General features: G+C 47.8%; 2 protein-coding genes across 3 annotated transcripts in view; one reads left to right on the top strand and one right to left on the bottom strand.

Annotated features, from left to right (window-relative positions):
* Positions 1–5,044: 5,044 nt before the first annotated feature.
* On the bottom strand, positions 5,045–9,009 carry LOC119394511 (D-aminoacyl-tRNA deacylase). Of its 2 annotated transcripts, none has more exons than XM_037661827.2 (2): positions 8,639–8,763; positions 5,045–8,052 (listed from the first exon to the last, which is right to left on the bottom strand). In XM_037661827.2, the coding sequence occupies exons 1-2, from the start codon at positions 8,667–8,669 to the stop codon at positions 7,490–7,492; spliced, it is 594 nt and encodes a 197-aa protein (XP_037517755.1). In that variant the 5' UTR covers positions 8,670–8,763; the 3' UTR covers positions 5,045–7,489. The 2 variants fall into 2 exon arrangements, with proteins under 2 accessions (XP_037517755.1, XP_037517756.1); XM_037661828.2 differs by lacking the exon at positions 8,639–8,763 and adding an exon at positions 8,860–9,009 and having other exon boundaries at positions 5,047–8,052.
* A 287-nt stretch (positions 9,010–9,296) lies between these two features.
* Positions 9,297–26,622, top strand: part of LOC119394510 (protein roadkill) — a 253,116-nt gene continuing 235,790 nt past the window's right edge. Inside the window, exon 1 of the mRNA XM_037661823.2 lies at positions 9,297–9,590. The gene's annotated coding sequence lies outside the window, so the exon portion shown is untranslated. The remainder of the gene's footprint in view (positions 9,591–26,622) is intronic.

The following is a 26,622-nucleotide window of genomic DNA, read 5'->3' as shown; positions in this document are numbered from 1 at the left end:
AAGCCATCGTTTTGCAATGTTGAGAGCCACTTAGCCTCAATGTGCCCCGAAACATCTCTGCAGTGAAAGCTGTCCCACGATCAGTAAAGACGACTGCTGGTGCTCCATGACGGAGGACAATGCCATTACCAAGAGAATAAGCCACGTCTGCTGCGGCAGCTTTTGGCAGTGCCTTTGTTTTGCAGCACCGGGTAAGGTAACCGGTAGCAACAACAATCCACTGATTTTTGAACAAAGACATGAGGAATGATCCCAGCAAATCCATACAAACCAGATGAAATGGCACCTTCGGTGTGGCTATTAATTGTAGCAGTCCTGCTGGTCATACAGGCGGAGTCTTGCATCGTTGGCAGTTGTGACACGTTAAAACGTACTGCTTCGCAGTCTTTGCGAGACGTGGCCACAAGTAGGATTGGAGAATTTGTTCCAACGTGCTGACGTAGCCTAGGTGCCCGGACAATGATTCGTTGTGGCCAATACAGCTCCAAGTCTGATGTTGTTGGTGCCGGTGTGCAACTCGGCTAAGTATTCGTCCGAGTACAGGTGGGGCCTGGAGATGGTGTCAGAGGGTATCGAAGGCATGGCGCTGATCCTGACACCCCAAAAAATGAAATGCCTTCTTTTATAAGTTGCTTGAGGGGTTCAGCGATTTCGGAAAAATTGTTCACAATGTGTCTGTAGTATGCAGAGCCCCAGAAATTAGGGTAGATCGGGCTTATTTGTAGACATGGGGAATGCAGCGATGGCGCTACTTTTCTCAGGGTCTAGCCTTGCGGCTCACGTGACCAAGAAACTTCAGTTCCCCATACCCAAAATCCTTGGGTTTGAAAGAAAGTCCAGCTGTTCAAATGGCCTGAAGAACTTTCTGCAGGTGCTGGATGTGCAGTTCAAATGTGGCCAAAAAGACTACCATTCGTCTGGGTAAACAAGACATGATTGCCATTTCAGCCCCAGGGGGAATCGTGTCCATCATTCTTTGAAAAGTAGCTGGTGCTGAGCATAAACCAAAAGGAAGGACCTTGAACACACAGAGGTTGTCAACTGCGATTTGTCATTAGCCACTGCATTTGCAGTAGCCACTGCCAGTAGCCACGGAAGGAAAGTATTGAGCATTGCGTATACAATCCAAGGAGTCATTTGGTTGGGGCAGAGGATGAATGTTTTTCTTCGTGACCTTGTTCAACTGTCGATAATCAATGCAAAAGCACAGGGTAACATGTTTCATTTTTACTAACACAACTGGGGAAGCCCAGAGACTGGTCGATGGCTGGATGACGTCTTTGAGCATCTGCTGAACTAAGTGAAGTATAGCATCGTGTTCTTTTTGCGACACCCCATAGGAATGTTGTCAGACGGGTCTTTTGGTGAATTCGGCGATGATACGACAATGGGCAAGTGGTGTCTGGTTAACCTTTGACATTGTCATGCAGCAATCTTGAAACGAATAATGAGTATATACAAAAGGCTTTCTCGTTGTGCTGAAGGTAAACCCTCATTTACGTCTGAAGTGTTCATGAATGCCTTGGGAGACCAGTTGCACGACGAAAGAACAGTTAATGATGACGAGCCCTGCACATTGAAAATTTTCGCAAAGTACGGAATGGCAATGCGTCTTGTGAGATTACGATACTCGTTGCTGAAATTGCTGAGCAGTAGGTGAGCCTGCCTGTTTCTAGGCTAAATAAATCCTTGGGCAACGCAGATTTGTTGTGCAAGAAGGAAAGACTAACTTGCCTTCACGATTACAGCGTCAGGGACGTCCTGTTCACAGCGCACACTGAGAAAGAGGCTGCCTTGAGGGGGAAGTCACAGATTCGTCGGATGTGTATAATGCTTTCTTTCGTAATTGGGTGCTTCCAGCTTTAGAAGGAAAGGTCCTCGAATGACATCAGCAACTCATGCAAGTCAAATATTACTTGAAATAAACAGCGCAAAAAATGGACGGTGGCGGAAAGGAAACACACCGGACAAGCACTGACTTCCAACTGAATTTTTTATTGACAAGAAAGCATTTTATAAGTGCTTGCGGGAAAGTTAAAACCAGAAAAAAGAACAGAACAAGAAAAAGAAAATGCAATGAAGAAACCAGGCAAAATACTAACGGTCACAGCACTTATAAGATGCTTTCTTGTCAATGAAAAATTCACTTGGAAGTCGGCACTTGTCCTGTGTGTTTCCTTTCCATAGCCGTCCGTTCTTTGCGCTGTTTATTTCAAGTATGCACAACCAACTAGCCCAGTCAGCTACTTTGTCAAATATTACACCGTATTCCCAAAGTCCACTCACAGGATCATTAGACAGGAGCGCACGGGTAACACAAGACACTACGAATGTCGACGCTCGGATTCCAATATGTGCCGTACGCATTCCATTCAGCATCACAAGATAGCCACCTGGCATGTGCAACTGGGGTCTGTGCCATGGCATGGTGACTTTCCTCAATTTAGATGCTAGAGCATCGCTCACAATTGAATAATCAGCACCACTGTCGACGAGGATAGTGACAGCATGATTATCAACAAATACGGCGATGTTGGCAGAAACAATCTTACTACTCTGAGAAAATTAAAAAAACAAAAGGAATAGTCATCATTGGTTTGTTGCATCGAGGGAGGCTCTTCAAACGTTTGTTGGAAAGCAACTTCACCCTCAGAAGCCTTGACTCCTAGTTTCCCCCGAGGGGAGTTGTTGAGCAATTCCGGAGGGAAGCGTAAGTTGATGAGGACACGCTAGATGACGTGGACGGATGAGGGGATGGTGACCATAATTGGTGGCATTGAACAGTTGAAGGAGTTCGCTGGCCCATCAGATACGCTCCGATTTCTCGGATGTGCTCACTGTAGCCTGGGTACCATGCATCAGGAAGGAATCTGCGGAGACCTAGTGGCCAGTGCTGGCACTTGACTACACGTGACTCGCTTTGCCGACGTGCACCATACATTTGCCTTGCTAGCAAGCTGTCTTGACCCAGGTGGCAGATACAGAGGTGCATTTGGGAACCTTGAACCGAGTTGCAATGCGAAAGGATGTTCGGAAACAGGTGAGATGCCTGGTCCACTGCCCTCACGATGGGACCTGTAGATGGAGGCGCAGGAGCCCTCACTGTCGCCGCACATGTTAGGACGGGGACTTCAGGTACGGTTGCACCGCCTGTCTGATTTCACTCCTGATGTCCACGAGTGCTGTCACAGGCGGTTGGAGTCCCACTGCTTGGAGTTAACGCGGTTCATCAAGCACAACGCTTCGTATGAAGTCTGTGAAGGCCTGCTTCTCGCTGCCAGACCCGATAGAGCATGCAGCAGCCGAGATGTCATGGCATCCGTACTGTGATGACTGCTGCTGGAGAGTACGCTCCATTGTGGATGCCTCACTGATGAACTCAGCCACAGTTGTCAGTGGATTGCGTACGAGTCTGGCAAAAAGCTGCTATTTTACACTGTGCATCAAACACCACACCTTTTCCTCAGACATTGCAGGGTCTGCTAGCCTAGAAAGACGAAGCATGCCCTCAACGAACATCGAGACTCTCTTCTTTGGCCACTGGTTTCTAGAAGAGATGACTTGTTTAGCTATCCTTTCTTTCGATGTTGTGGTACACGTCGCAGAGCTGTTGGCTAAACACTTGCCATGTTGTAAAGGAACCCTCATAGCTCTCGTACAGTTTCTGCAGAGTCTTCGACTCAAAGTAATCTATCCACAGCTTGCAAACATCGTCTCACTCATTCATGCTAGCAACCCGATCGAAGCGGTCATGGCAGTCAACAATATCCTCAAAGATGTCTCCGTGGAATGGTCTCGAAGTTCGTGGCGCATGGAAAACACGTGGGAAAGAAGACTGGGCATCGTGGGTTTGGTTTGCCTGGTTCACAGTGGTTGTTAACATCCCTATTTGCCGTGTGGATGACAAGGGACCGAAATTGAGTGGTAGTCCTTATATGCGGCAGCTGCTTCTTGCTGTGGGATCTGTAGCTCTCTGTGAGGTGCTAGTACATATGGTGGAAACTTGGGAGCGAAGGTGCCTGTACCCAGCACCTCCACCAGTAATGTCGCGAGTGAACCAAGAAAGACAGCCAGGAGTCCATGTGTTTCCTGAAACCAGACCAGAGAAAAACGTTCTCTTCTTCCACTTCTAAGTGTGTATGTGCCACAGATGATGGCTCATACACGATGGCATGTGGCAGTATTACCCAGGATGTTTTCGTCATCAGAAAATTGGCCAATGATCACCTCTGTCCCTTCAACTAAACGGTTTGCACCGAGGAGAGCGAGCGATTTCCAGCTGTTTTTGAAATGAAATTGCAAAGTTCCTAGAGGGTGCATCATAAAAATATTTGGATTACATGTTCACAAAAGGCTTGAGTACCTACTGGCAGCGTTTTCAGACTATACAACAACAACAAAAAAAAGACCACCAGGCTTGAGCGGAACCTGCAGCACTGCGACAGCGCAAGCTGGAGAAGCGGCCTTCATAGAGCCCGTTGTAAACCCTCTTACAGCGCCTACTGCAAGTGAAGTTGCAGAGTGCCCACTACACCAGTCATGTACATCTTGCGATGTAGTGTAGTACCCACTATGCGTCTGCAAGGAAATATGCACACCTACGTAGCTGCACACTTTGTTGATGCTGTGGCTGATAATTATGAAGAATTCTGGCTCAGCACTTTGTAATGGGTGGGAAGCTTTAAACTACCCACTCGTTACGCAATTCACATGGCATGACGTCTGCTGCAATGCTCTTCTGTCACAAGATATCACGTCACGCCTGCAAAGGGTCTTTTTCTGAAGATTCAAGTGCTGGCATGGCTCTGTGGTAGAACACTTCACTGCCACACAGAGTGCCTGGGTTCAATTTTGGCTCGAACCCTGGTTTTGCTTTCTTGTCGTCTGCTATAGCTGTGAGAGACACCAAAATCAGCTGTTGTGTGCTCATAACAGCTTATGCCCTAAAAGTGTTTCAGGACCCCATCAAGGATTGGTGCGCATTTTTTGGCAAACCCATAAGCACTCGGCACACCACGGTGACAGCTGGAGTTAGTGCTGGAAAATGAAAAAGAAATGCGGTCTATAGCACTTTAAAGTATTGATTCTTCTATACATAGGTGTGTTTCCTTAATCGATGCTCATTCTCCATGACCGGTTATCACGGCATCTACCAATTTTCTTTAGACTTTCTCCCTTTCTTTAGCAAAGAGCATAGCCATGAACTGAGAGGTCATAGGAGTACCTTAATCTATGCTTTCTATGCATCTCCTATTAATGGACAAGTAAATGCTGTGACCCTGGCTTGAATTATACTTTGTTTGTATTAAAGACGCCACAGTATAGCAATAATAGCCACATTCAACAAATACAACAGAAACACTGCATTATAAATGCATGAAGTAATAGACAAAAAGAGCTGAGCTCAGAATTTTACACTTTAATCTTAACAAAAGCACATAACAAGAGTGTTAATGAAATTATTGAAGACATATGCATTCCCACTGAGAGAACATAAAGCACGATCTCGATTATCACAGAGCCACACTGCCAAGCCCGATGTGCCAATAAAGGTTTGAGCAACCGATTGAAGCATCTTGAAGCAACATGGGGTATACAAGAGGTGTCATGGTTGAGGTTTTTGGACAAATCTGTGCCATCTAAATTTTTCTCACTGCGCAACCAAAGCTTGGCACACGGGTGTGCTTTTGCATTCCACTTGCAGTGGAAGGCAACTTCCTTTGGAATAAAGAACAATTAAATTCTGGCGTGTCAAAACCACAATATGATTATGAGGCACACCATAGTGTGGGCCCCAAGAACAATTCTGAGCACCTGCAGTTTATCAGTGTGCACCTAAATATAAGAACACAGCTAATACAGTAAAACCTCGGTGATACGATCACGGCTCGTGATCGCTGCAGCTCGTACGAATTTGAGGGTGAAACGAATTTTTCTGTGGCCCCAGCCAAGGCCCATTAGCCTGCAATGTATTGGAGTACGGTTGTTGCGAACCGATTTGCACCCCGCGATGTTTGATACGAACATATGCTGGCGCACAGGTACGAACAGGTGCGGCCCGTGCTGTCGCGGAAGACGCGGTGGTCACGCGCGGGCGCGGACATGCGCGCGGCGCGACTATCAATGGTGTGTCGTTGCCTCCGAGATAGCGCGGGCGAATTTCCGAGGTGTTTATGCGCCTTAGCGTTTAGATTACAGATGACGTTGACGTCGCGCTTTTTTTTTCGACGCGTTGACGCGTGCTCCGGTGCTCGAGGCAGCAGTGTCTTTGTACTGTGTTAACACGTGCCCGCCATGTCGATGCAAGAAGACTGAAACTTGGGCTGCGGGTCCGTCATGAAGTCGCATTAAAGGTGGACAAAGACCCCAAGAGACGAAGCGGAGGGTCTTGGCGAAGGAGCTTGGCCTCTATCTATCGTGTGCAAAGCGCTTCTTAAGTCACTTGTGCCGCAGTACTCTGTTGTCATGCAGAAAAGCGTAGTAAGATTAGGAAGGGGCCACAAGCGGTCACGGGGCACAGCACATCTGGTTCATAATTACACACGCGCGCATACGCCGTATATTTACGAGTACAAGTATGATCGTTGACGTCTAAAAATTTACTGGCAATCATTCAGAGCTGTTCATGACGTCGCTGCGGCCCTGAGACACACTAAATCAAAACGTATGCTATATTTTTCGTAACCCCGCGAGATTCGTATCACCGAGGTTTTACTGTATAGTGTTTTGTTGCCATCAAAATGCCATGACTGGAAATGAAACCCATGCCCTTGCATTTACCAGCATAACACCACAGCCGATTAGAAAGCTACTACTGTTGGCTTTGTGCTGTGCCCTTGTAACCTTGTGCTGTGCTCAGAAAGACACATCCGTTATGGTAAGTCTCACTATAACTTGAAATTTCAATACGCACCACCAATAGTGAACACTTCGCAAAAATGCGTCGGTAAAGTTCACTGCCTTCTATAAAACTAATAACTGCTATTGAGACACTGCATATCTGCTGGTGATCCGTACGATTAGTGATGGGCGTTAATGCCAACCAGGTGGCAGGTCGGGCCATAAGCTGCTGAGATCTCATTGTGCTGCAAAATGCTTCACATCCTGCTTTGCATATGATAGCAGATATGAAAGTTTGCTCGACCAACAGCAAGCATCTGTGTAATAATAAATCACAGCTGAGAGTCAGTGCTTGTTCTGTGTATCCTTTTCTTCGTCCCGTCCATCTGCACGCTGTTTTTGCCCATTTGTGTATCTAGGAAACTGTGTTTATAAATACCCACTTGATGATGCCCAGTTTACCATGAAAAGCCACACAGTGCACCATCGTACATGAGCTCCTCCAGTTTAGGTCCAATTATAATAATCACTGTGTGCCCTCGAATGGTGGAAGACATAGCATGACACGGAGCTATGACACAGATGGCATCACACAGGGGCCGTTCTTTATAATAAAATCGGCAGAACAGTCTTGGATTTTCGCATTCGCTCAAGGAACTGAATCGTCCGCAGCACCACCATCCGGTTCTCCACGCTCTTGTGGCAAGGGCACAACCTTTCGGAAAGCAGACGACTCGATTTCCAGGGTGACCGGGCCATCGTTCTGAATGTCCACTTGCATTAATGCTCCAAACTGTCCGTCCTTGACAAGGTCCTCTTTGTGCTCCGTCCTGATCTTGTGCAGAAACCTCTCGTAGAACTGCTTCGAATGGTCCCCTTCCATGGCGAGATGGAAGTCGGGCTTGTTTCCCTTGAGTGTGCCGTAGAGTGTAAACTGACTCACGCAGAGCACTTCAAGCTGCAGCTCCCTCGCTGACAGCTTCCACCGCTTGCCAGCGTCATCATCGAACAGCTTGAGATTGAGGATCTTGCGTACGATGTAATCAATGTCGTCTTCGGTGTCATCCCGATGGATGCCAACTAACACGCACAGGCCGCGGCCAATGCTGCTTATCACGCGCCCATCGACATGGACTGCTGCTGATCGAACTCGCTGGATGACTGCACGCATTGTGGGAAGCCGCACACGAACGGGTCTTGTTGTTTGATGTCCTAGAAAAAACCAGAGGAAATGTCACGTTTTTGGGTGCGTGTATGCATGAAGCGTAAGAGTAGCCAAACATATAACATACTATCACTACCTGACATGACAGATAAATTGTGCAACGCTCGCCCCCTCTGATAACTTTCCACGTGTACAGCTTGTATCGTGTCGTGGCGAAAATTAAAACAATTCGCGGCTCAATTTTACCGACGTCTACAACATTTCGCATAGAAACATTTACTGCTTCCGAGTTCCACTGTGAACTTATGAGGAAGTTTCAGAATAGGGTCGGCAAAGCTTGGCGTACGCATTCGCCTTCGGTTTTCGCCGATACGCGTGCGCGATATCGTGGTAGCACGCGTGTACGCGCGCTAACTTTAGAATTCCTTAGCCAAGAAATCCAATGCCTGGGTACTAAAACTCTCTACTAGCGCGCAGCTAACGTTATGCACACGAAATGGCAACGGCTTCATCGTGTTGCTATAAACAATATGCATGTACACTTCTACGGCGAAGTTCTCAAGAGTGCGATAAACTAAGCAGCCCACGAATCGTGAAACGCCGTTTCTAGCAGTGAGTGATTCGTACAGTCACCTGTTGCACCACACCACACCGATGCACTCATGTAAACCAGCTGGCCCACAGGTCGCTTTGTCGACGATGTATTACGTTTCCCACCACATTTCTAAATTTACTGTCAAAGCATGTGAAGGGCATATGCGAGCCGTGCACAACATGCCGTGCAGCGACTCCCTGTTGTCACAAGCGCACCATTGCAGCTGCCACCAAAACCAGCACAAAATTTCACAACGCACCAGCTCTACGTCTTTCGTAGCCCGGACAACCGTGGTTAGACCAGTTAGACTAAGAATCGTACTGAAAGAACTGTACTGCAGGCACCAAAACCGTCACATTGAAAATACTCGCGACTAATAATAATAATAAAAAAAACACAAGGCCATTTTGACCACCGTCGCCTGACTTCGTTTGTTTATCGCTAAACTTAGCGAAATCTAAATATACTGGGTTTTGTCCTGTTAACAAAATCAAACAATTGTCTAAACAAAATTACCTTGAGAATAACCTTAAACGTTTGCCTAATTGTATAAACGTGTTCGTGGTTTTCTTTGTGTCATGCGCTCGCATTCGTCTGCTTCGGTGGCGTTGGGCTGCTAGGCTGGTTGAGCATATGCGACTGCGATGTTCCCGCTGTGCGCTTTCCATGCATGTGAAACTGCAATCTTGCTTCGTCGTTTCTGAGGGTGCGGCGACCAAAGCGACGCCGTCAGACTTGCCGTTGTTTCTCGCCGTTCTCTCAAAGCTCGAGAAGGCCGAGAACGAAGCAGGCGACACCCGGCGCATGCGCCAAAGCGTTTTCTCATCCTGATGCAGGAGGAATGCCGAGAACAGACTCGGCGTTGTTGCTTCTGTTTTGAGAGATTTTGACGTGCCGACGGACCTTTCGCTTCAAGTGCGAAATTTTCTCGAGTGGCCGGAGTGGTGCGTGTGATCGTGGGACACACCTCAACCAGCGATAGCCGAAGCGGTAAGTACGCATTTGCTGTGTAGTAAATTTGCTTGGGAAGCTATTTTCCACGTGATCGTGCACGCAGGTGAAGCGCGTAGTACGTGCTCGCTACCGGTTCATCAACACCAAGGCCAGCTGATTTCCTCGAAGGTTTAGGCTTAATCTCTGCGTTACAAACGTTTTTCACGGCCTCCCCATTACGAAACGAGCTGACCTTCGTTTTGCGCGGATTTTTATAAACGGGCGTGTTACCCGACGGATTTGTCGCCGTCGTCTCGCGTGACCTTCGAGGCCAAAACTACGCTGTCCGCGACCCTGGTGAGTCGTTTGATGCCTTATCTGCGGGGTTCCGCGTCCGCTGTTGTTTGGACGCATGCCGTGTTTTTCTTTTTCGTCAACCGCCGAAGGTGTGGGGCGTGCGCTTGGCCGCATCAGATGCGCAATAATCACCGCCCGCCACTGCGCTTTCAGTTTCGACGAACGGGTCCGCGACTACGCATGCGAGCGGTCGGCGCGTGCCTGACGCGTCAACGTGTTTTCGCTCGCGTTCGCTATCGGAAACGAAGCAGACGATGTTACAAAACAGCTCGGAGCCGCACATTTGTACTTTGTGGGGACGATAGCGTGGCCTTAGTGTCAGTTGTGTTTGCATGCTATTTACGGGCAGAAAACAAAGCTGATGCAGGACCTCAAGGGGGGAACGGGTGCTTTGCAGCCGGTGACGGCTGTCAGCGATATTCTAATTTAGCTGTCACGCGTTAGTGCTTGTAGGTCAGTAAGCGGCTTCATTTCCTATACGAATTTCTGTGATGTCGTTAATCGCTGAGAACGACGAAACAATTATCCACTCTTATCTCCGTTTATGCGTCATTAGAAGATTACAAATGCTGCAAAGGACCGATTCATGGCTAGCTCGGCATAGCTGGTGTATGCCAGGATAGTTTGTTTTCCTGCTATCCCCTTTTTAAATGCGAAGCATTTCTTAGCGAACTTCTGCGATTTTGAGCGTATCTATCTAGCCGCCTACGACTTTGTGCTCTCCTGGCCGTTTCGTTAATCGGATGTATATCATAATTGGTATAGCATAACATGACCGTATTACGAACATAAGTGACAGGTCATAACGTGAAAATCATGACACGCATGTCATGATCAGCATGATTTACATTCCACGGCCTTGGGGCTCTTGCGGCCGTTCCGTTAATATCATATATAGCAAGATTAGCATGGCGTGACAAGAGTTCATGACCAACATAATGACAGGTCCTAGCGTGCAAATCATGACACGCACGTCATGTGCAGCATGATTTACATGACATGGTCTCGGGGCGCTAGCGGCCGTTTAAATGAATGGATATATACGAAAGCTGGTATGACGAGACATTTCTGTATGACGAACATAACTAACACGTGATAACATGAAAACCATGACGTGCATGTCATGTACGACATGATTCACATTCCACGCTCATGGCGCACTCGCGGCCGTATCGCTAGATTGATATAGACCAAAATTGGTATTGCGTGACGCGACTGTACGACGAACGTAAATGAGAGGCGGTAACATGAAAATCATGACATGTGTGACATATAGTACGACATGATTTACATGCCACTCTCATGGCGCACTGGCCGTTTCGCTAGATTGATATACACCAAAATTGTTTTATTTCTGTTCGTTTCTCATAGTACTGCATAGTACTGCCTGAAGCGACTTAATTGAGCCCTCTAAAAGTGTTCGCTTGTCTCCCCTACCCAGCTGATTAATTGCATGGGTATGGGGAGGCAACCGTTCTGAAAGCTACAGATGGAAGCTCGTGCGTACATCTCAATTAAAATGACGATCGAGATGGCCTGCCCGCTTCGTTAGCACTGAATTTCGTGTTCACCATTCATGTAAGCCGAAGTAGCTGTGTTGAGGGAGGCACACAATAATCCTTCTTATGATCATAATTTCAAGTTCGAGCAGTAAACTAATACATTTAAAGGAGTACTGACACGATTGTGAAACACCGAAAAAGGGACATTTTCGTTTCCTTGGTATGCAGTGTCCCGCTCTCCACACACCGGAGTCGGAGAACACGTATAAAATATTTTATTTTGACTTTGAAGTTTTCGTCGCTGAGCATCTGCAGCCTCACTGCAATGGACATTATCGCGACGAGTCAACACAGTTACCATAACTACCATAACACAGTTCCTCCGAGTTTGCGAGCTCTGCGTCCTGCATGCAGCCTAAATCGCTGAAATCAGTGTCGGGGTCACTTGACGACAATTCAGTCATCGTTGTTTATGTGCACTATGAGCAGATGACAGATTTGCCGCGAGTACGTCGCGAGTTTCTGTATCCGCGTGACGTCACACTGCTATGAACTGAGAAGCCGCCCCTTCGATATCGAAACCGAAAGTGTCTTTTTAAGATAACGGTAATTAAAATATATTCGATGCATTCCGAAGCGCCACAATACTTTCTTAGGTTTCTCGACACCAGTACTTTCATTTAGAGCAGCAGTCCGAAAAAAATTTAATTCGTGTCAGTACTCCTTTAAAGGGACACTAAAGGCAAATAACAATTTATGTCAGAGTGAAAGCTCAATGTATGACAACGTCTAAAACGGCAATATTATCAACAGCAGTGCCCTACTTACCGAGATTTTAAGCTAAGTGATCACACGACGTGTGCCACGAGCGGGACATTTTGGAAATGATCCCGATGACGTGAGAGAGTTGGACTACAATTAATCACTCGTAATCAAACTAGCTGCAATAAAAAAAAGAACCTTCCGTGCATCAAGAGACGTAATAAAATGCTGCTTGTTCGTTTCTGTGGGAAAAAGAACCTCTTTCGCGTTGCCATGGGGAACGGCACGCGTGGTTCAAAGGTTCCGTTTTCGCCGAACTGCGCTTCGTCCGGCGCCCTGCTTCGCTCACGCGGTCGCGTGGTAGTTTCGGTATCGCGTACTGCAGCGTGTGTTTTGCGCGCTCGTGAAAGTCGCTCTGACAGAAAGTTCGACAAAATGCCGCATGCATGTGATGTTGCCGGATGCCCGAATGGTGCACGCCGCCTCGCAGTAAAGGCGGGCAACGTTGGTCACGGCAACAGTGAAGTGAGCATGAGAAAGACCGCTTTCAGGCGGGTGATTTGAAGTGCGTTAATGCGATGCGGACCACTAAAACGTGATTTTATTTCAAAATAAGCATTTTCTTGGCACAAAAGTAGCTCTACGTGGTTTCTGGAGCGCTATTTCAACAATCAACGTCGACTTAATATTTGCCTCTAGTGTCCCTTTAATAGCATTTGCGCTTCTCGCAGGCTTTAACACGTGCTCATCTACCAAGCCATTGCAGGCAGTGCGGGTGCAATCCTGTTCTTGATAACACTAGAATCGTAGGTCGGGGAAAGACAAAAGCGCAAAGGGAAATTTTGGAAGCATTCTACGTTAATAAAGGCGGAACGAATTGCGTCAGTTACACGTCAGTGCACCCATCTGCTAAGGAGGTGGCCTCTCTAGACGCCGTGATAACTAGTTAAGATTTTGTTTTGTTTCGTATGACGCATGGCTGTTTCACGCACGCGCAAAGGTGGTTGCCGGTGGGTATAAGTTTACGTTTCCAGCATTCTGTGATCAGTTGTAAGCGCCAGCCTGTCCCGTCGTGTTCCTTCTCTGTAGTTCGTGTTTCCCGCTTTAGGGGCGAAGCTCCTTAGGGTGTGGGTCGTTCCCTCCTCTGTAGTAGTATGTATGTAGCCAGCTCTAGTGTAATGAATTGCTCACTAGATGGCGTTTCATGTATTTCTTAGAGTTGCTATTTAAAGATGACAGATGGCGCTTGTATAATGCGAATGGCGCATGTCATTGGATGCCTGCGATCGTAAAGGCCCTCGCTCTTGGCGCGCTTTCTCTTTCGCTCGGGAGCGGACACTTTCCCTGCATTTCACCGATCACAAGGCGGTGACAATGAAGGGACCACATAAACCAACAGTACAATAAAATTTTGATGTTTAATATATACACTGTGTTTCACACTCTTTATATGATGTACTGGGCGAATTTCACGGAAGAGTTTCACGGTTTACGATGATTTCCTCCGGAGCTTCGCCCCAATTATCATCATTCACCCCGTGGATATGCTGTGATTTTTCTATCCAATTCGACATGTACCAACTAGCCCAGTCTGTCGCCTTGATGCCATGAAAACGAAATCCACTGAAGAATAGGGATGGGCTAGAGCGCTTACAGCGGACATTCCCAAATAATCTACCGTTGTCCCTAAATCGGAAAGTCTATGACCATTGTACTGTGTGTGTGTGTGTGTGTGTGTGTGTGTGTGTGTGTGTGTGTGTGTGTGTGTGTGTGTGTGTGTGCGCGCGCGTGTGTGTGCGTGTTTAGACAATACATATTTATTATAAAAATGCTATGACAGTCAGGCACCTGTCAACTTGGCACACGTTGAGGCGGAAATACTTTGCCGCACCTAAAGATAAATTGAAATGACCAAATGAGCAATTAACAAAAAGTTGTAGGACGTGACAATTTAAGGCGTGCCCATTTTTTTAGAAGTCCTGAAAAGAGCAAATAATTTGATATATTAATAACCTAAATCGAAGGCCCCGATACAGGCGATATCGAAACTGAGCGCGCCGAGCTCTCGGGTAATGCCGCCTCTGGGTTACGTCAGATCCGAACTCCACGTGAGCAACTGAAAAAAGGTGCGTCGCAGCAGAAACTGTTCAGGGAAAACGGCAAGTCGTGTGAAATACTGAAGTGCATCTCTCATTAATCGGCATCAATTTTTCGAGCACAACACGAATTGGACAGATATCTGTGAGCAAATGGGAAAATTTGAGCGCAAGAACAAGACATTGACAAGAAGGAGAGGGACAGGACCGGGCGCCTGTCTTTTCCCGTTATCTAGCACCATCTCGCCGAACTTCGAGTTTTGTTAAAGCGTCTGTAAGCAGGGTCCACTTTGAAGATGGGTCTTAGCTTCTGTACTGCTGCACTCCCGCTCGAATCATTTCAATGAAGCCAAGTGTGCTTTCGCAAGTGGCGAGCATGTACAGTTCTCGCGACGGCGCCGGGAGGGGAAAGCAGCAGCAGCCAAGAAGTGGCCGGTTGGCAAGCTGCATGCGTAGAAGGGAGGCCAAAGCGGGCAAGGCCATGTTTAGTCATGCCAGCCCACTTCACATGGCGCGTGCGCAGCGTTTTTACGGCTCTTGCACAGCGACCTTCGCTGCCTCGATCGGGCCGCGGGGAGCATTGTGCATGCATGTTCGAAGCCACCAACCAGAGGCTTTGCATGCAGGCGTGCACGGGAATATAAGCACCCAACAGAAGCCAACTTTGGCCCGGACGCGCTCGGGCCAAATGGTAGAAGCTTTGGTGTGAATTCATATTGAAGAGTGTGCGGCGCAACGTTCTCATAAACAGAGGTATAGGGCAAGAAGTGCACCCGTGCATTTCTCGGCGCCTGTATACGAGAGTACAGCCACTGTATAAGGTATACCCGGGATACCAGCTCAAGCAACGCAGCTGCTTATAGTACCGGTCTCATATACTTTCGAAAAATGTGTGGATAAGTGCGTTATTTGTTTCACTTAATAAGTGCTGAAGCGAACGTGACCGCGTTAAATTTGAGGGCGCCAAGGTGTCCTAAGAAGGAACACTTCTGAGAACGAATGTGATTCGTAACTGCACGTAAACTGACCGGCGCCGTGGTTGCCGCCCACAGTGATAGATGCCTTCGATAGATATTTTTAGAATGACTTCTTAGCCGAATCGTGTTGCGCTACTACTCACACGTTTGGTCACAACTACTAAGGGTGCGCGAATATTCTAAAATTTCGGATAACGAATCCAATAGCGTTCTGTTCGATTCGGTTCTCGAATCCGTACTTCTTCGAAATACAGAATATTTTTTTCGAATACTTTTTGAATACCAACACCGATGGGAAGACCTCAGAGGAACGAAAAAATACTCGAACCGCGAGAAATTGTTTTTATTTTAATTGTTTAATTACCAAGGTGCATGCATCCCATGCATTTGCGTGACTATCGACGCCGTATCGATCACCGGGTGAAGACGTTTTCGCTTAGGTTAGGTTAGGCCACCGAAGCGAGTGTGTCCTCTATCTAACATTCATGCTGATGTTGAGCCTTGAAACGTTCTTCTATTTTTATGTCTCAGTTTTATTTAAATTAAAGCTGATGATAAAGTGCCACCTTAAATCTGAAGTAACTGCAGTATTCCAGTTACAAAATATATATCGAAGGCTCTGCTGCGCTGCCTAGGAGCTCACCTCAGTTTACATAACTGAGGATTTTTTTTTGTTTTAAAGTTTGTTAATATTTGTTTCAAATAAAATGCTGCGGAATTCTAGGGTTCTTTTTAAAATGGTTGCCTTACTATTCGTAAGGTGTGTTCAGATAAGAATTTGGGTGCATATCCGGCCACCCCCTTTAATATTGCTGGAAAAATACATTTTTGCTGCCCGAGTCGCCAGGACAGCAACAACAATCTTATTTTCGCGAAAAAAAAAATTTTGCCTTCGTCAAAAAAATTTTGAAGTCACCACTGAGCCAGAACCACTTTTTGCGAATTGCGCGAAAAGAGATATTGACGAGACCGTACAAAAAGAACTGTTCTAACTGTCGGGCTCAAAATTTTTCTTGGCATACTATGAGTAGCTTAAGTTTACAAAATTATGTTACCGTGCAGTATTAACGCCCTTATTTTAAAGAACAAATCGCGGGTATCGCACATTGTTCCATCATGCCCTAATTTTTTCGCTCCGCTGGTATGCAAGAGAAGAATAAAGCGGGGAGAAACACAGACACACGGGAGTGTCGTTCAGCCAAGGCGGGTCGCTCGCAACAACTTCAGCAGGGCCTTCGTTGCTTTCAGGTGTGAAGCTCCAGCTTTCCGGTATTCCAAATTGATTGCTCAGAAAGCGGCTGGTTGTCGAGGCACGCAAACACTGCTGAGAGGGACTGTCTCTCGGAGCTGTATTGAGGGCACTGACACAGGATATCTTCGGTGGTTTCTTCGCCGTCGCGATGTTCACAAGTAGCACTGTCTGTCATTCCGATGCGGCAAGCAATGACGTTTGTAAAGGACATTCCAAGCCGTGCGACAGAGAGCGGTCGTCTGGGATCGGGGTAGTCCAGATGGAATTTCGAGTCGCAGGCATGGGTCCAGGCGATGAACTAAGGCGGGTGTCTGTTGAGTCAGTGGCGTAGCCAGGGGGAGGGGGGGGGCACACCGGGCCCGTGCCCCCCGCCCCCTCCGAAGTTTTTTTTTTTTTTTTTTGCCATGGCATAAAGAGCTCAAAATGACACTCGACCACATCTGCCTGCCCGACCCCCACTTCAGATCAAAGGCCAACTCCGGCGATTTTTTGGCCATGTCAAAGTGATGGTGCTTTTATGTTCCTGAGACGCTCCTGTTACGGGCCCGATAGCAGAAGTACTCGGCAAATTGGAGAATAATTTTAAATAAGCAAAAAAGCGCAACACCGAAACCGAAGCCCAACCGAGTGTACTGTCGACGTATGACGTAGACGTTGTTACGAACGAACCGGAAGTCGTGCAAGGCATGCCGCTCACGCCGGCGCGGAGTATGAAAACTGTGACAGCCGGGACGAGCAGGCGCATAGTGGAGAGGTGAGCACGCCGCGCATCAGCTGTAATGTCTGCGACTGACAGTGCCGCGCCTGATACTGACAGTGTCTCGGCCAGCACAGCAGATGCTCGCTGTAGCGGCCGAAGTTAGCGGTGCCCTCGGCTACGTCACTTCCGCCGCCTTCCCAATACTGACGTCACAGACGCAATGTTGCCAATAATTGTGGGAAGCCAGGAGGGCGTTTGCAGACAATCTTTAAAATTCATTTGCAAACAATCTGCGCATGTCTCAAGCCTGTAATTTGGTATAAATGGCGGAAACGTGCAAAGGAACGTACCCAGCGAATTTCATTGAGATCCATCGACCTCGAAAAATCGCCGGAGTCGGCCTTTAAGTCCCCCGCCCCCCCCCCCCCCCCCTCGGAAAAAATTTCTGGCTACGCCCCTGCGTTGAGTAAACCGGGCGTATTCGACATAGATCTTGCAACACCACGGTCAGGCGTACGAATATTTGTTGCTGCGTCGCTTCTTGACAGTGGAATGAATATCGTCACTCCATTTTGGTGAGCTTTCTTAGGGGTATCATCGGCATACCCGGTACTGACGGTGCCGCAGTGGCCTGGTAACCACTGACAAGTTTATATATCATATGCCTTTGTCAATGGCTTGCTGATCTTAATACTTCCAGCTCTGCTTGGTCTTGTAGTCCACGATGTAGAGCAGTTAGAAGGCATCGCATTGAATCAGTAAACATGCTCCATTTTAGTGGTGGTTCTCGTTCAATTCTGCGAAGGGCGCTGCGGAGTGCGGAGATAGCTTCTTCAGGCTCACGAACCAAGGGATTTCCAAATCTTTCATACTCTGAAAGTTCCGCTTATAATCTTTTTCGTGTTCAGAAAGACAGCGCTAAACGCTCGCTTTGAGCTGTGCAACTCTGCCACACATCTGCGGGGAGTACAAGAAGCGCATGCGTACTCAAACGGGCTGCTCCCAAGTAGAGTACTGCCTGGCAGTCGACGACACGACGGACGGACATGAACGCTGACCCTCTGTTGCCACTTCTACCTTTCTGGAGCATATTGAGCTGGTTATCTTATAATCTTTTTTTTCAGCGTGGCGGGGCTGCAAGAAAAAGTCACAGTTTCGCCGCAACGGCAAAGCAATGAATGCGATAGCAACAAATAAGAATGTCGCACGAAGGACTGCAAGCATCTCCATACTTGCAACGCGCCGCTCGAGCGCGAAGGACTGACGAAAAGAACACAAAGATCTAACAACGGTCACAGCTCGACACTTGCAGCGCGCTTCTCAAGCACAAGGAAGGGCACTCGAAAAGAACGCACAGGTATACACGGGACGAGCGCCAACTAACAACTGTTACGGTTGTTACTTCTTCCTGTTTGAGCAGCGTGCTACAACCCAACGCTCTGAGACTTCTTCTTTCTTTAAAACTGCGGCGCATGGAGTGACCCCTTCGCGTGCATTGCTTCAAGCCTTCACCATAACAAATGAAAACAGTTTCAAACAACTCACTCCCAACTTCAGATGTTATCACGCTTCTCGGAGGTTAGCGTTCGCGCCGTTCAGAGAATTTACAAAATAATAATAATATCTGGGGTTTAACGTCCCAAAACCACGATATGATTATGAGAGACGCCGTAGTGGAGGGCTGCAGAAATTTTGACCACCTGGGGTTCTTTAACGTGCACCTAAATCTAAGTACACGGGCCTCAGACATTTTCGCCTCCATCGAAAATGCAGCCGCCGCGGCCGGGATTCGATCCCGCGACCTTCGGGTCAGCAGTCGAGCGCCCTAACCACTAGACCACCGTGGCGGGGCCAAGAATTTACAAAAAGATGCGGACGAGTAGTTACATAAAATACAATTGTTTTCTCGGAAATTGAGTGCGGGCCAATAGGGCACCCGACCGCATTTTCCCGCTTTTTCTTGATGAGCTCAGTATAGCGTCCACCACGCTTTCGTGCTGAAGCTACCGAGCACTTAAACAGCGTGTCTGGACATCTCTTTAATAAATATAAAGGGATGACTAGACGGAAAAGCAAGCCTTTTTTGTCCCGCAGAAGCATGCAATGAGCTGCTCTGAGCTGAGAATCACGTTTGCTTTGGGGTGATCGCTCGTAACATGAAGCGAGGCATACACGATGTTGCACTGTTATCATTTCATTTACCTTGGTTTGGCTTTTTTTGAAAAGGCAGAAGCCTTAGATGCATGCTTCCTCAAACACGAAAATTCACCGTCGGCGTCCCGCGTCGCCAACACGAGTGATGCACGAAATCATAACGTTATGACGTCACTATGACGTCACAGATCGTCAAAATTAGTGACGCCACTATGACGTCATCGTGACGTCATATAGTGACGCCATCACAGCATATGGTCGCTTTGCATTGCCTCCGTGATCTGGGGCCGATCACGGAGGCAATGTAAAAGCAGGTGAGGTGCAGAAAGCCTGCAGTGCCTTCGATCCTGGTCCGAAGTCACGTTATGTGCAGAAAGCTTTCGGAGAGGGCCGGGGAAGGATCAATGCATTGGCTGACTGAAAGGAAGAAGATGGCTTTCGTTTTCGAGTCGTCTCAGGCGAATTGCTGAAGGGACCGTGTTTTTTTTTTTCATGCATTTTTTTCGCATACATTTTACCTATGCGGTCAGTTCTTCAAAATGTATTTAGGTCTTACATATTGACATCGATATTGGTGACCGCCACGTTTTTATCACCTGATGGGGACAAATGGTCAGACCACACATCGTCAGAATTATTTGTGGCCGTTACGCAAATGGCAAGCATGTGAAGTTAGTGATGCCATGACCTATCGGTCATACATTCGTGCCCCCCCATGCCAATTTTCGTGTATACCAAGTGAACGAGACGCGAGTTACGCGAATAATTTTTTTTACTTTTGGTACGGCGGCCACGCCGTGGTACCAAAAGCAGAGCGCGGGAGGCAACCTTGTACAACAAATCGAACACACGGAATAAAAGAAAGGATATGAAGGGTGCAAACGCCTTAGCATGAGCTAGCCATTTACTATGTGCATATACCTGCTACGTTTTCCTAGTTATCTCTATTTCATTCTCTCCTGCAGCAACTTTACGTTCGTCATTAAACACGAAAGTAAATTAAGCGCCTTCTCTCACTATGAAGTGCGCGCAGAATGCGATCCTCAAACAGCCGCGTAAGTGCAGACCATTGCGGTGACAAACCAGCTGAAAGTAAATATACAAAATCCCCGTTTCACAACGCCCAAACGCGTTCTCTGTGCGATGAGTCGCTGCAGTATTATGTCGCAGTGACGCAGTAATTAATATTGCTCAAATTCCCGCAATTTTGGCAAATAGCGGCCAAAATATCAGGCGCGTAGCAGACGCTCGCCGCTTTGTCGTGGCTTCCGCTGTGGAGAAAGTCCACGGGTCCGGCACGGCAGCGTCGCGGCGCGGCAGTTCTCCTCAAAGGGCCTCGCTCCTCCCATGTATTCGCGCGTCGCTGTGGACACTGCCCCTATTCTAGGTCACTCTAGCTTCAGCAGCCTACTTCTCGGCGGCTGCTCGCAAACTGCGCGGAAGTGCGTCACAGTTCTGTGTGCTGACGTGATCGAGCGCTGCACCCGCTAGGTGGTGATAGTTGCACCCGGAGGCCTATCGTTTTTGAAACCGAAACTGACACTGGTCGCTAATGGCAAGCGTGTGATTAATTATCTGTCGCGCGCTGCAGCAAACGATGTGCCGTGTTATGACTAACAGGCCCCCAGCAGCACATTGCAGCAAAAAAACGCGAGGCCGAAATTTTTGTGCCACTACCCCTTTAACGCCAGTCATAAAAATAATGTAACATGTTTTTACAGATTAAGTTGTAGCATGCGCTTGGCTTTAATTCTGGGGAGTTTAAAGATTATAACACGAAAGTGTTTTATGCCGGGGTCCACCAAGACTTCAGTGACGTATTTTCCTCACGGAAATGACGTCGAAAAAATTTAGACGATCAGATGGCAAAGAAAAAAAAACGCCAGGCCTGCGCGGAAAGCGCAGCACAGTCACAGCGAAAGCTGGAAGAGCGGCATTTCTAGAGCCCGTTATAAACTCTCCTGTGGCTACTAATACAGGTACATTAGCAACGTACCCACTACGCCACAAAGCGTAATTTTTGGGAAGTTGGGAAGCACCCAGCACGACATTATTCGTTGTTCTGCGGAGAAGCGAGGTACCATATGTAAGCGATTATGTTCAGTTTGTTGATGCCGCGGTTGATGACGATGAATAAATATGGTTGCGCCCTTTGTAATGGGTTGGAAGCTTTAAACGACCCACTAGTTACGTAATGCATATTGTGTGACGCCCGGTCGTTATTTAACTGTCCCACCACGCTTTATAACACACTTTAACCGGAGAAACGTAGAGCGCGAGAGAGAGAGAGAATTGACTTTATTGAGACCCTGAGGAAATGGATCATGGGAGCCTTATGGGCTTCCTTGGCAACCAACAAAAGTGCACTTGCGAGGAACCCACTACGCTATAAATCATTGTAATTTTTGAGAAGTAGGGCACTAGGCACTGTGCCATTTTTCGTCATTCTACAGACAGCTGTGGTACCTGCTAAACGCATGTAAGCCATTATGCGCACTTTGTTGATGCTGTGCGTGATGACGATGAAGAATTATGGCAGAGCTCTTTGTAATGGGTTGGAAGCATTCAACAACCTACTCGTTGCGCAATTCGCATTGTGTGACGCCTGGTTACAGAATTCGCGTTGTGCGACGCTTGGTGCTTATTCTACTCTTTTACCACGCTATATTGCATATGCTAATGTGGTTCGTTCCCGACATGAAGCCTGTATAGGACCTTTTTGCAAAGCAGTTTCAAGCACCGGCATGGCTCAGAGGTTGAATACTGGGCTCCCACGCAGAGGACCCAGGTTCGAATCTCGTTCCATCCTGGAATTTTTTTCTTATTTAGTTTTTTTTTTCTAATTTCGAGCGATACTGGTTACGGACACCGGCGGCGGCGGCGGACAACTACGGCACCAAAAACGGCCGGTGAAATGATCTCATAACAGCTTTCGCTGTAAAAAGTTTCGTCAATGGGCATCGAACCCACGACCGCTCGGTCCGCAACAGATGCCGGGCACGCTATCCACTGCGCCACAGTCACAGACTACATACAAACGCGCCTTTTATATCTATCACTCTTCCGGTCGGCGGGGTGGTGTTGCCTTCTGGGAGCGGTAAAGTAAAGTAATTCGTCATTACTGTGGCCTCCGCGATTAGCACCTGCAACGTGTTGCACGTCCGTCCCATTCGGCGCGTTTTCAATGATGATGATGAAAAATCACAGCATATCCACGGGGTGAATGATGATGAGTGGGGCGAAGCTACGGAGGGAATCATCTGTAAACCGTGAAACTCTTCCGTGAAATGCGCCCAGTACATAATATAAAGAGTGTGAAACATCGTGTATATATTAAACATCAAACTTTTATTGTACTGTTGGTTTACGTGGTCCCTTCATTATCACTTGTGATCGGTGAAATGCAAGGAAGAAGTCCGCTCCCGAGCGAAAGAGCGCCAAGAGCGACCGCATTCCCCGCTCGCCCTGTGCGAATTAAAGGCAAGGCTAGAGGGAAGACAGGACGCGCGTTCCACGACGCGAGGTCGGTAGCATGCCCAACGAAAGCCAACGGAACGCGATCGTGCAAGTGCTCCGGCTTCGCATCGCCTCATGGTTCCATTTAGCGTCCCAAAACCAAATATATTGCTCAAGGTGTGCCTTGCGTTTTTCGTAGAAATAATTTCTTTATCATGTACATTAAGACGAAAAGTTGAAAGCTCACTAGAGTGTATCGCCCGCAAAGTATGTCTTTTAGTGTGATTTAACTCTCGTACGGCAGGGTCCTCGCGCCGTTGCCGGTCCACCTCGCCCGTTGACGATCGGGCGAGGTGGCTACATACAACTACTACTACTACACTTTAAGAAAAACATCTGGCGTTCTTTCGTTCTGCTTTTACAAAACATCTGGCGTCTTTCGTTGGTTTATTTCATCAATCAACGGCGTTTTGAACAAAATTTTTATTGTTTAATCACGCACAGGAGAAATCTCACCAGGCACTACCTTGGAGGTAAACAATGGCTGCTAATGGGAATGAGAGACAGAAGAAGTCGGCTTTTAGCTAACACTTACACTTCTACTTCTACTAACGTTTCCTACTGGAACATGCCAATGGCTGCTAATGGGGAATGAGAGACAGAAGAATTCGGCTTTTAGTTAACGCGCACGCTGCGAATTTTTTATTGTTCAACAACGCACAGGAGAAATCTCCCACCGGCACCACCTTGGAGGTCAAAGCGTAAGACTTGTTACGGACTACTACGATGACTACGAGGGACGAACGGGTGCCGCCTTAAGGAGCTTCGCCCCTAAAACAGATAGGCGCGTTTTCAATAGAAGTTCAATTTTGTCAATGCCCTAACATACCGCGAGGTGGCGATCTTAGCCCAAGCGTCGTAAAAGCGTCGGCCTCGCTCATTTTGGTTGGTAACAACTTTATTGATGGTCCGGCAATGCTTTCGCCGACCGGGCTTTAGGTCTCCCACGTGGGGACGTCGAGGCCTTGCCTCACCGCCGCCTCGCGGGCCTGCTGGACAGCCCAAAGTTGGTCGCCGAGGCTGGGGCTGCGCAAGGCAGCGGCCCACCGCGGCGGAAGGGTTCCGGAGTTAGCACCTAGCGGGTTTTTGTAACAGTCCCAGAGCATGCGAGTTAGGCGACCTCAGTGTGGCAGACCTTGCATATATTTGTCGGGTATGTATTCGGGTAGAGTCCGTTACACTGTGCGGGGTTGGGGTCTAGCCACCATAGTTGGGGTACGTGCGCGTCTGCAGTTGTCTGAGGGCGGCCGCCTGCGTCCTGTTCAGCTTGTCGCTGGGCGGAGGAAAGGTTCGGCGGGCCAGGTAGAGAGCCTTGGTAATTTCATTATAGCTCGTCATCCGGTCTTTGATGTTGCCCCATAGACGACGGTCGCCGGTGCGGTTTGTGAGCTCGTAGCATCACGCTCATCCAAACCAAAAATAGCTCTGCGACGCGCGCTGCCTCACCTATATATAGCTGTAACACCGCGTTCCCCGCTCACGCGCTCGCCCCGAGAAATATCGCGGCCTGGCTACCGGGGCGGCACGACGCGCTTTGCGTTTCCCTCTAGTCCGGCCGTGGTGTTTAATCACATTTTAACATGCCGCGGGATGGCGACCAAGTTCTGCGTCCAATATGCGACGCTCTGCTATCACTCCTCGTTCTCTGATTACACTTTCACCGTCAACTACTACAGTTACCACAATGGTTTAATCATTTGACATGGACGTTAGTCGTCGGGATGGAGATGTACCACCAATCATCAAAGTGAGTGCATCCACGTTGAACGGCGCTATAGCTGCCAGACATCAATATACATTGTACAAACTGTATTATATCAATGTACAGTAAACATTCAGTTACTTCTGTAAGAGCACGCTTTACTTTCGTGTTATTCCGATGGTTGCAATTATGTCTACGTAGGTGAAAGCGGAAATTTTGAGCGACGTCTAAAGGAGCACATGGATGACGTGAAAAAGAAAAAAGTCGTTTCCAGTGCCCTCGCAGAGCACGCGAAAAAAACGCACCACGGCTTCGACTGGGACCAAGCTTCAGTTATCGCCCGGGAAAAGAACTGGATGAAACGACAATATCTGGAATCTTTGTCTATCCAAACAATAGAGAACACGCTTAATTGTAACGACGGCACTCTACCTCTTACGTATGCAGGGTCCCTCAAGCGATTATTTTCGCGAATTTAAGCTGGAAGCTTCGGCCTCCCAGCTTAGTGAACAAGGCTTCCGTGTGGAAGCGGAAACGTCATTTTATTATATTTTTGACACCTTCTTGGTCGGCGTCCTGTGTTTTATTTCTACAAAGAAAAAACGAGCCCTTAAAAGTCATATTCTTTCCTTCATTCGAGAAAAATACATATTTAATTACAACTTCATTACGATTAGTTACTATAATACACATAATTTAACATATTATGATGAAATTATTTTCGTTGCAATAGATTACCAAGTGCCTTGAAAGATAACTTTGTGTATAGATTTTACAGATGGTTCTTCATAGGTGGCGTCTGAAAGGGGGTCGCCGAACATGCACCGACCTTCTTAACTGAACACACCCAATGTTATTCTATTCGGTTCTAAAATTCCCTATTCACACACCGACAACGTGTGTTACTATATTATGAGCGTATGAAAGTAAAGCCTGGCCAAAATTTACCTGAAGGGTGGTTCGAGGCCGGCCCTAGGTGCACGTTAAACAAATCCTTCCGAGTAGTTCAGCCGACGTCAACCGCGCTCTCCGCCAAACGCAAGTGACTGTGAATTGTGCCGAAGCCGGATCAGCCCTCGTCAGGCAGAAAGGTTATGCATGGTGGTGAAGAAGTTCCTTTTGAAGAAATGGGTCAGGGGGATAGAGGAGCGAGTCCCTCCCTGTTCACCTCGTGATGCGGATTGTGAGCGTTGACACAGTGTCGTCAAGCAGGCGTTGCGCTGTTCGCACTAACAGTGATAATCGACATTTGTTAATTTCCTATATTAAACTGTCCCGTCTCGCATTTTCGTTGCTTCCTGGCCACCAGAGGAGTTATGTGTAACGCAGCTTTATAACTATATATGGTTTTAAATGACTCTATCGCTAAACGTCTTCGACATTGGATCCCAGGAAAATCTTCTTGAGCAAGTGCGTTCTCTTCACGCCCCACACAACACGGCCCGGTAATCACGCGCCCTTTGTCAACGTGAAAACAATCGGGAGCGACGACGGAGTGTGTTCGGCGACGCGCTATCTGCACATGCCCCACGGCTGTGTGTGTCCGTCACCGGCAACGGCGCGGCCTCGGTCTTCTGCCGCGTAGTTGACAAGATGCCGCATGCATAGGCTCCGAGATTGGAGGCCATGCCTGCAGCCGTAGAGTTGCAAACTAGAAGCGAATCTGGCGCTGCGATCCTTCAACCACCACGGTTGTCCACCCTGCCGTGGGTATGTACCGTGGGAATGATGGGCAGCACAGGCGTCAGATTGAATTGCGTTAGGTCGCGCACAGTCTACAAGTGTTTATTTCTACAGTTTCAGTTTCTATCCTGCCGCAATGCGTACGGTGTCTCTGGCATGGGTGTTGGGTGCGGCACAAAGCACTCTCAAGCGGTTCCATTGTTGTTGAAAGTGACTGGAGCACTGTCGATCTCTTGGTTTTATATATATATATATATATATATGTGTGTGTGTGTGTGTGTGTGTGTGTGTGTGTGTGTGTGTGTAACCAAGAGATCGACAGTGTGTGTGTGTGTTGCCGGGACGTGGTCATCTTAGCTGCAAAACAACGCCGGAGCGAAGTGAACGC

The sequence above is a fragment of the Rhipicephalus sanguineus genome, chromosome 5, assembly GCF_013339695.2.
Source record: "Rhipicephalus sanguineus isolate Rsan-2018 chromosome 5, BIME_Rsan_1.4, whole genome shotgun sequence".
In the NCBI taxonomy this organism is placed as follows: domain Eukaryota; kingdom Metazoa; phylum Arthropoda; class Arachnida; order Ixodida; family Ixodidae; genus Rhipicephalus; species Rhipicephalus sanguineus.
This window is presented reverse-complemented; position numbering and strand designations above follow the sequence as displayed.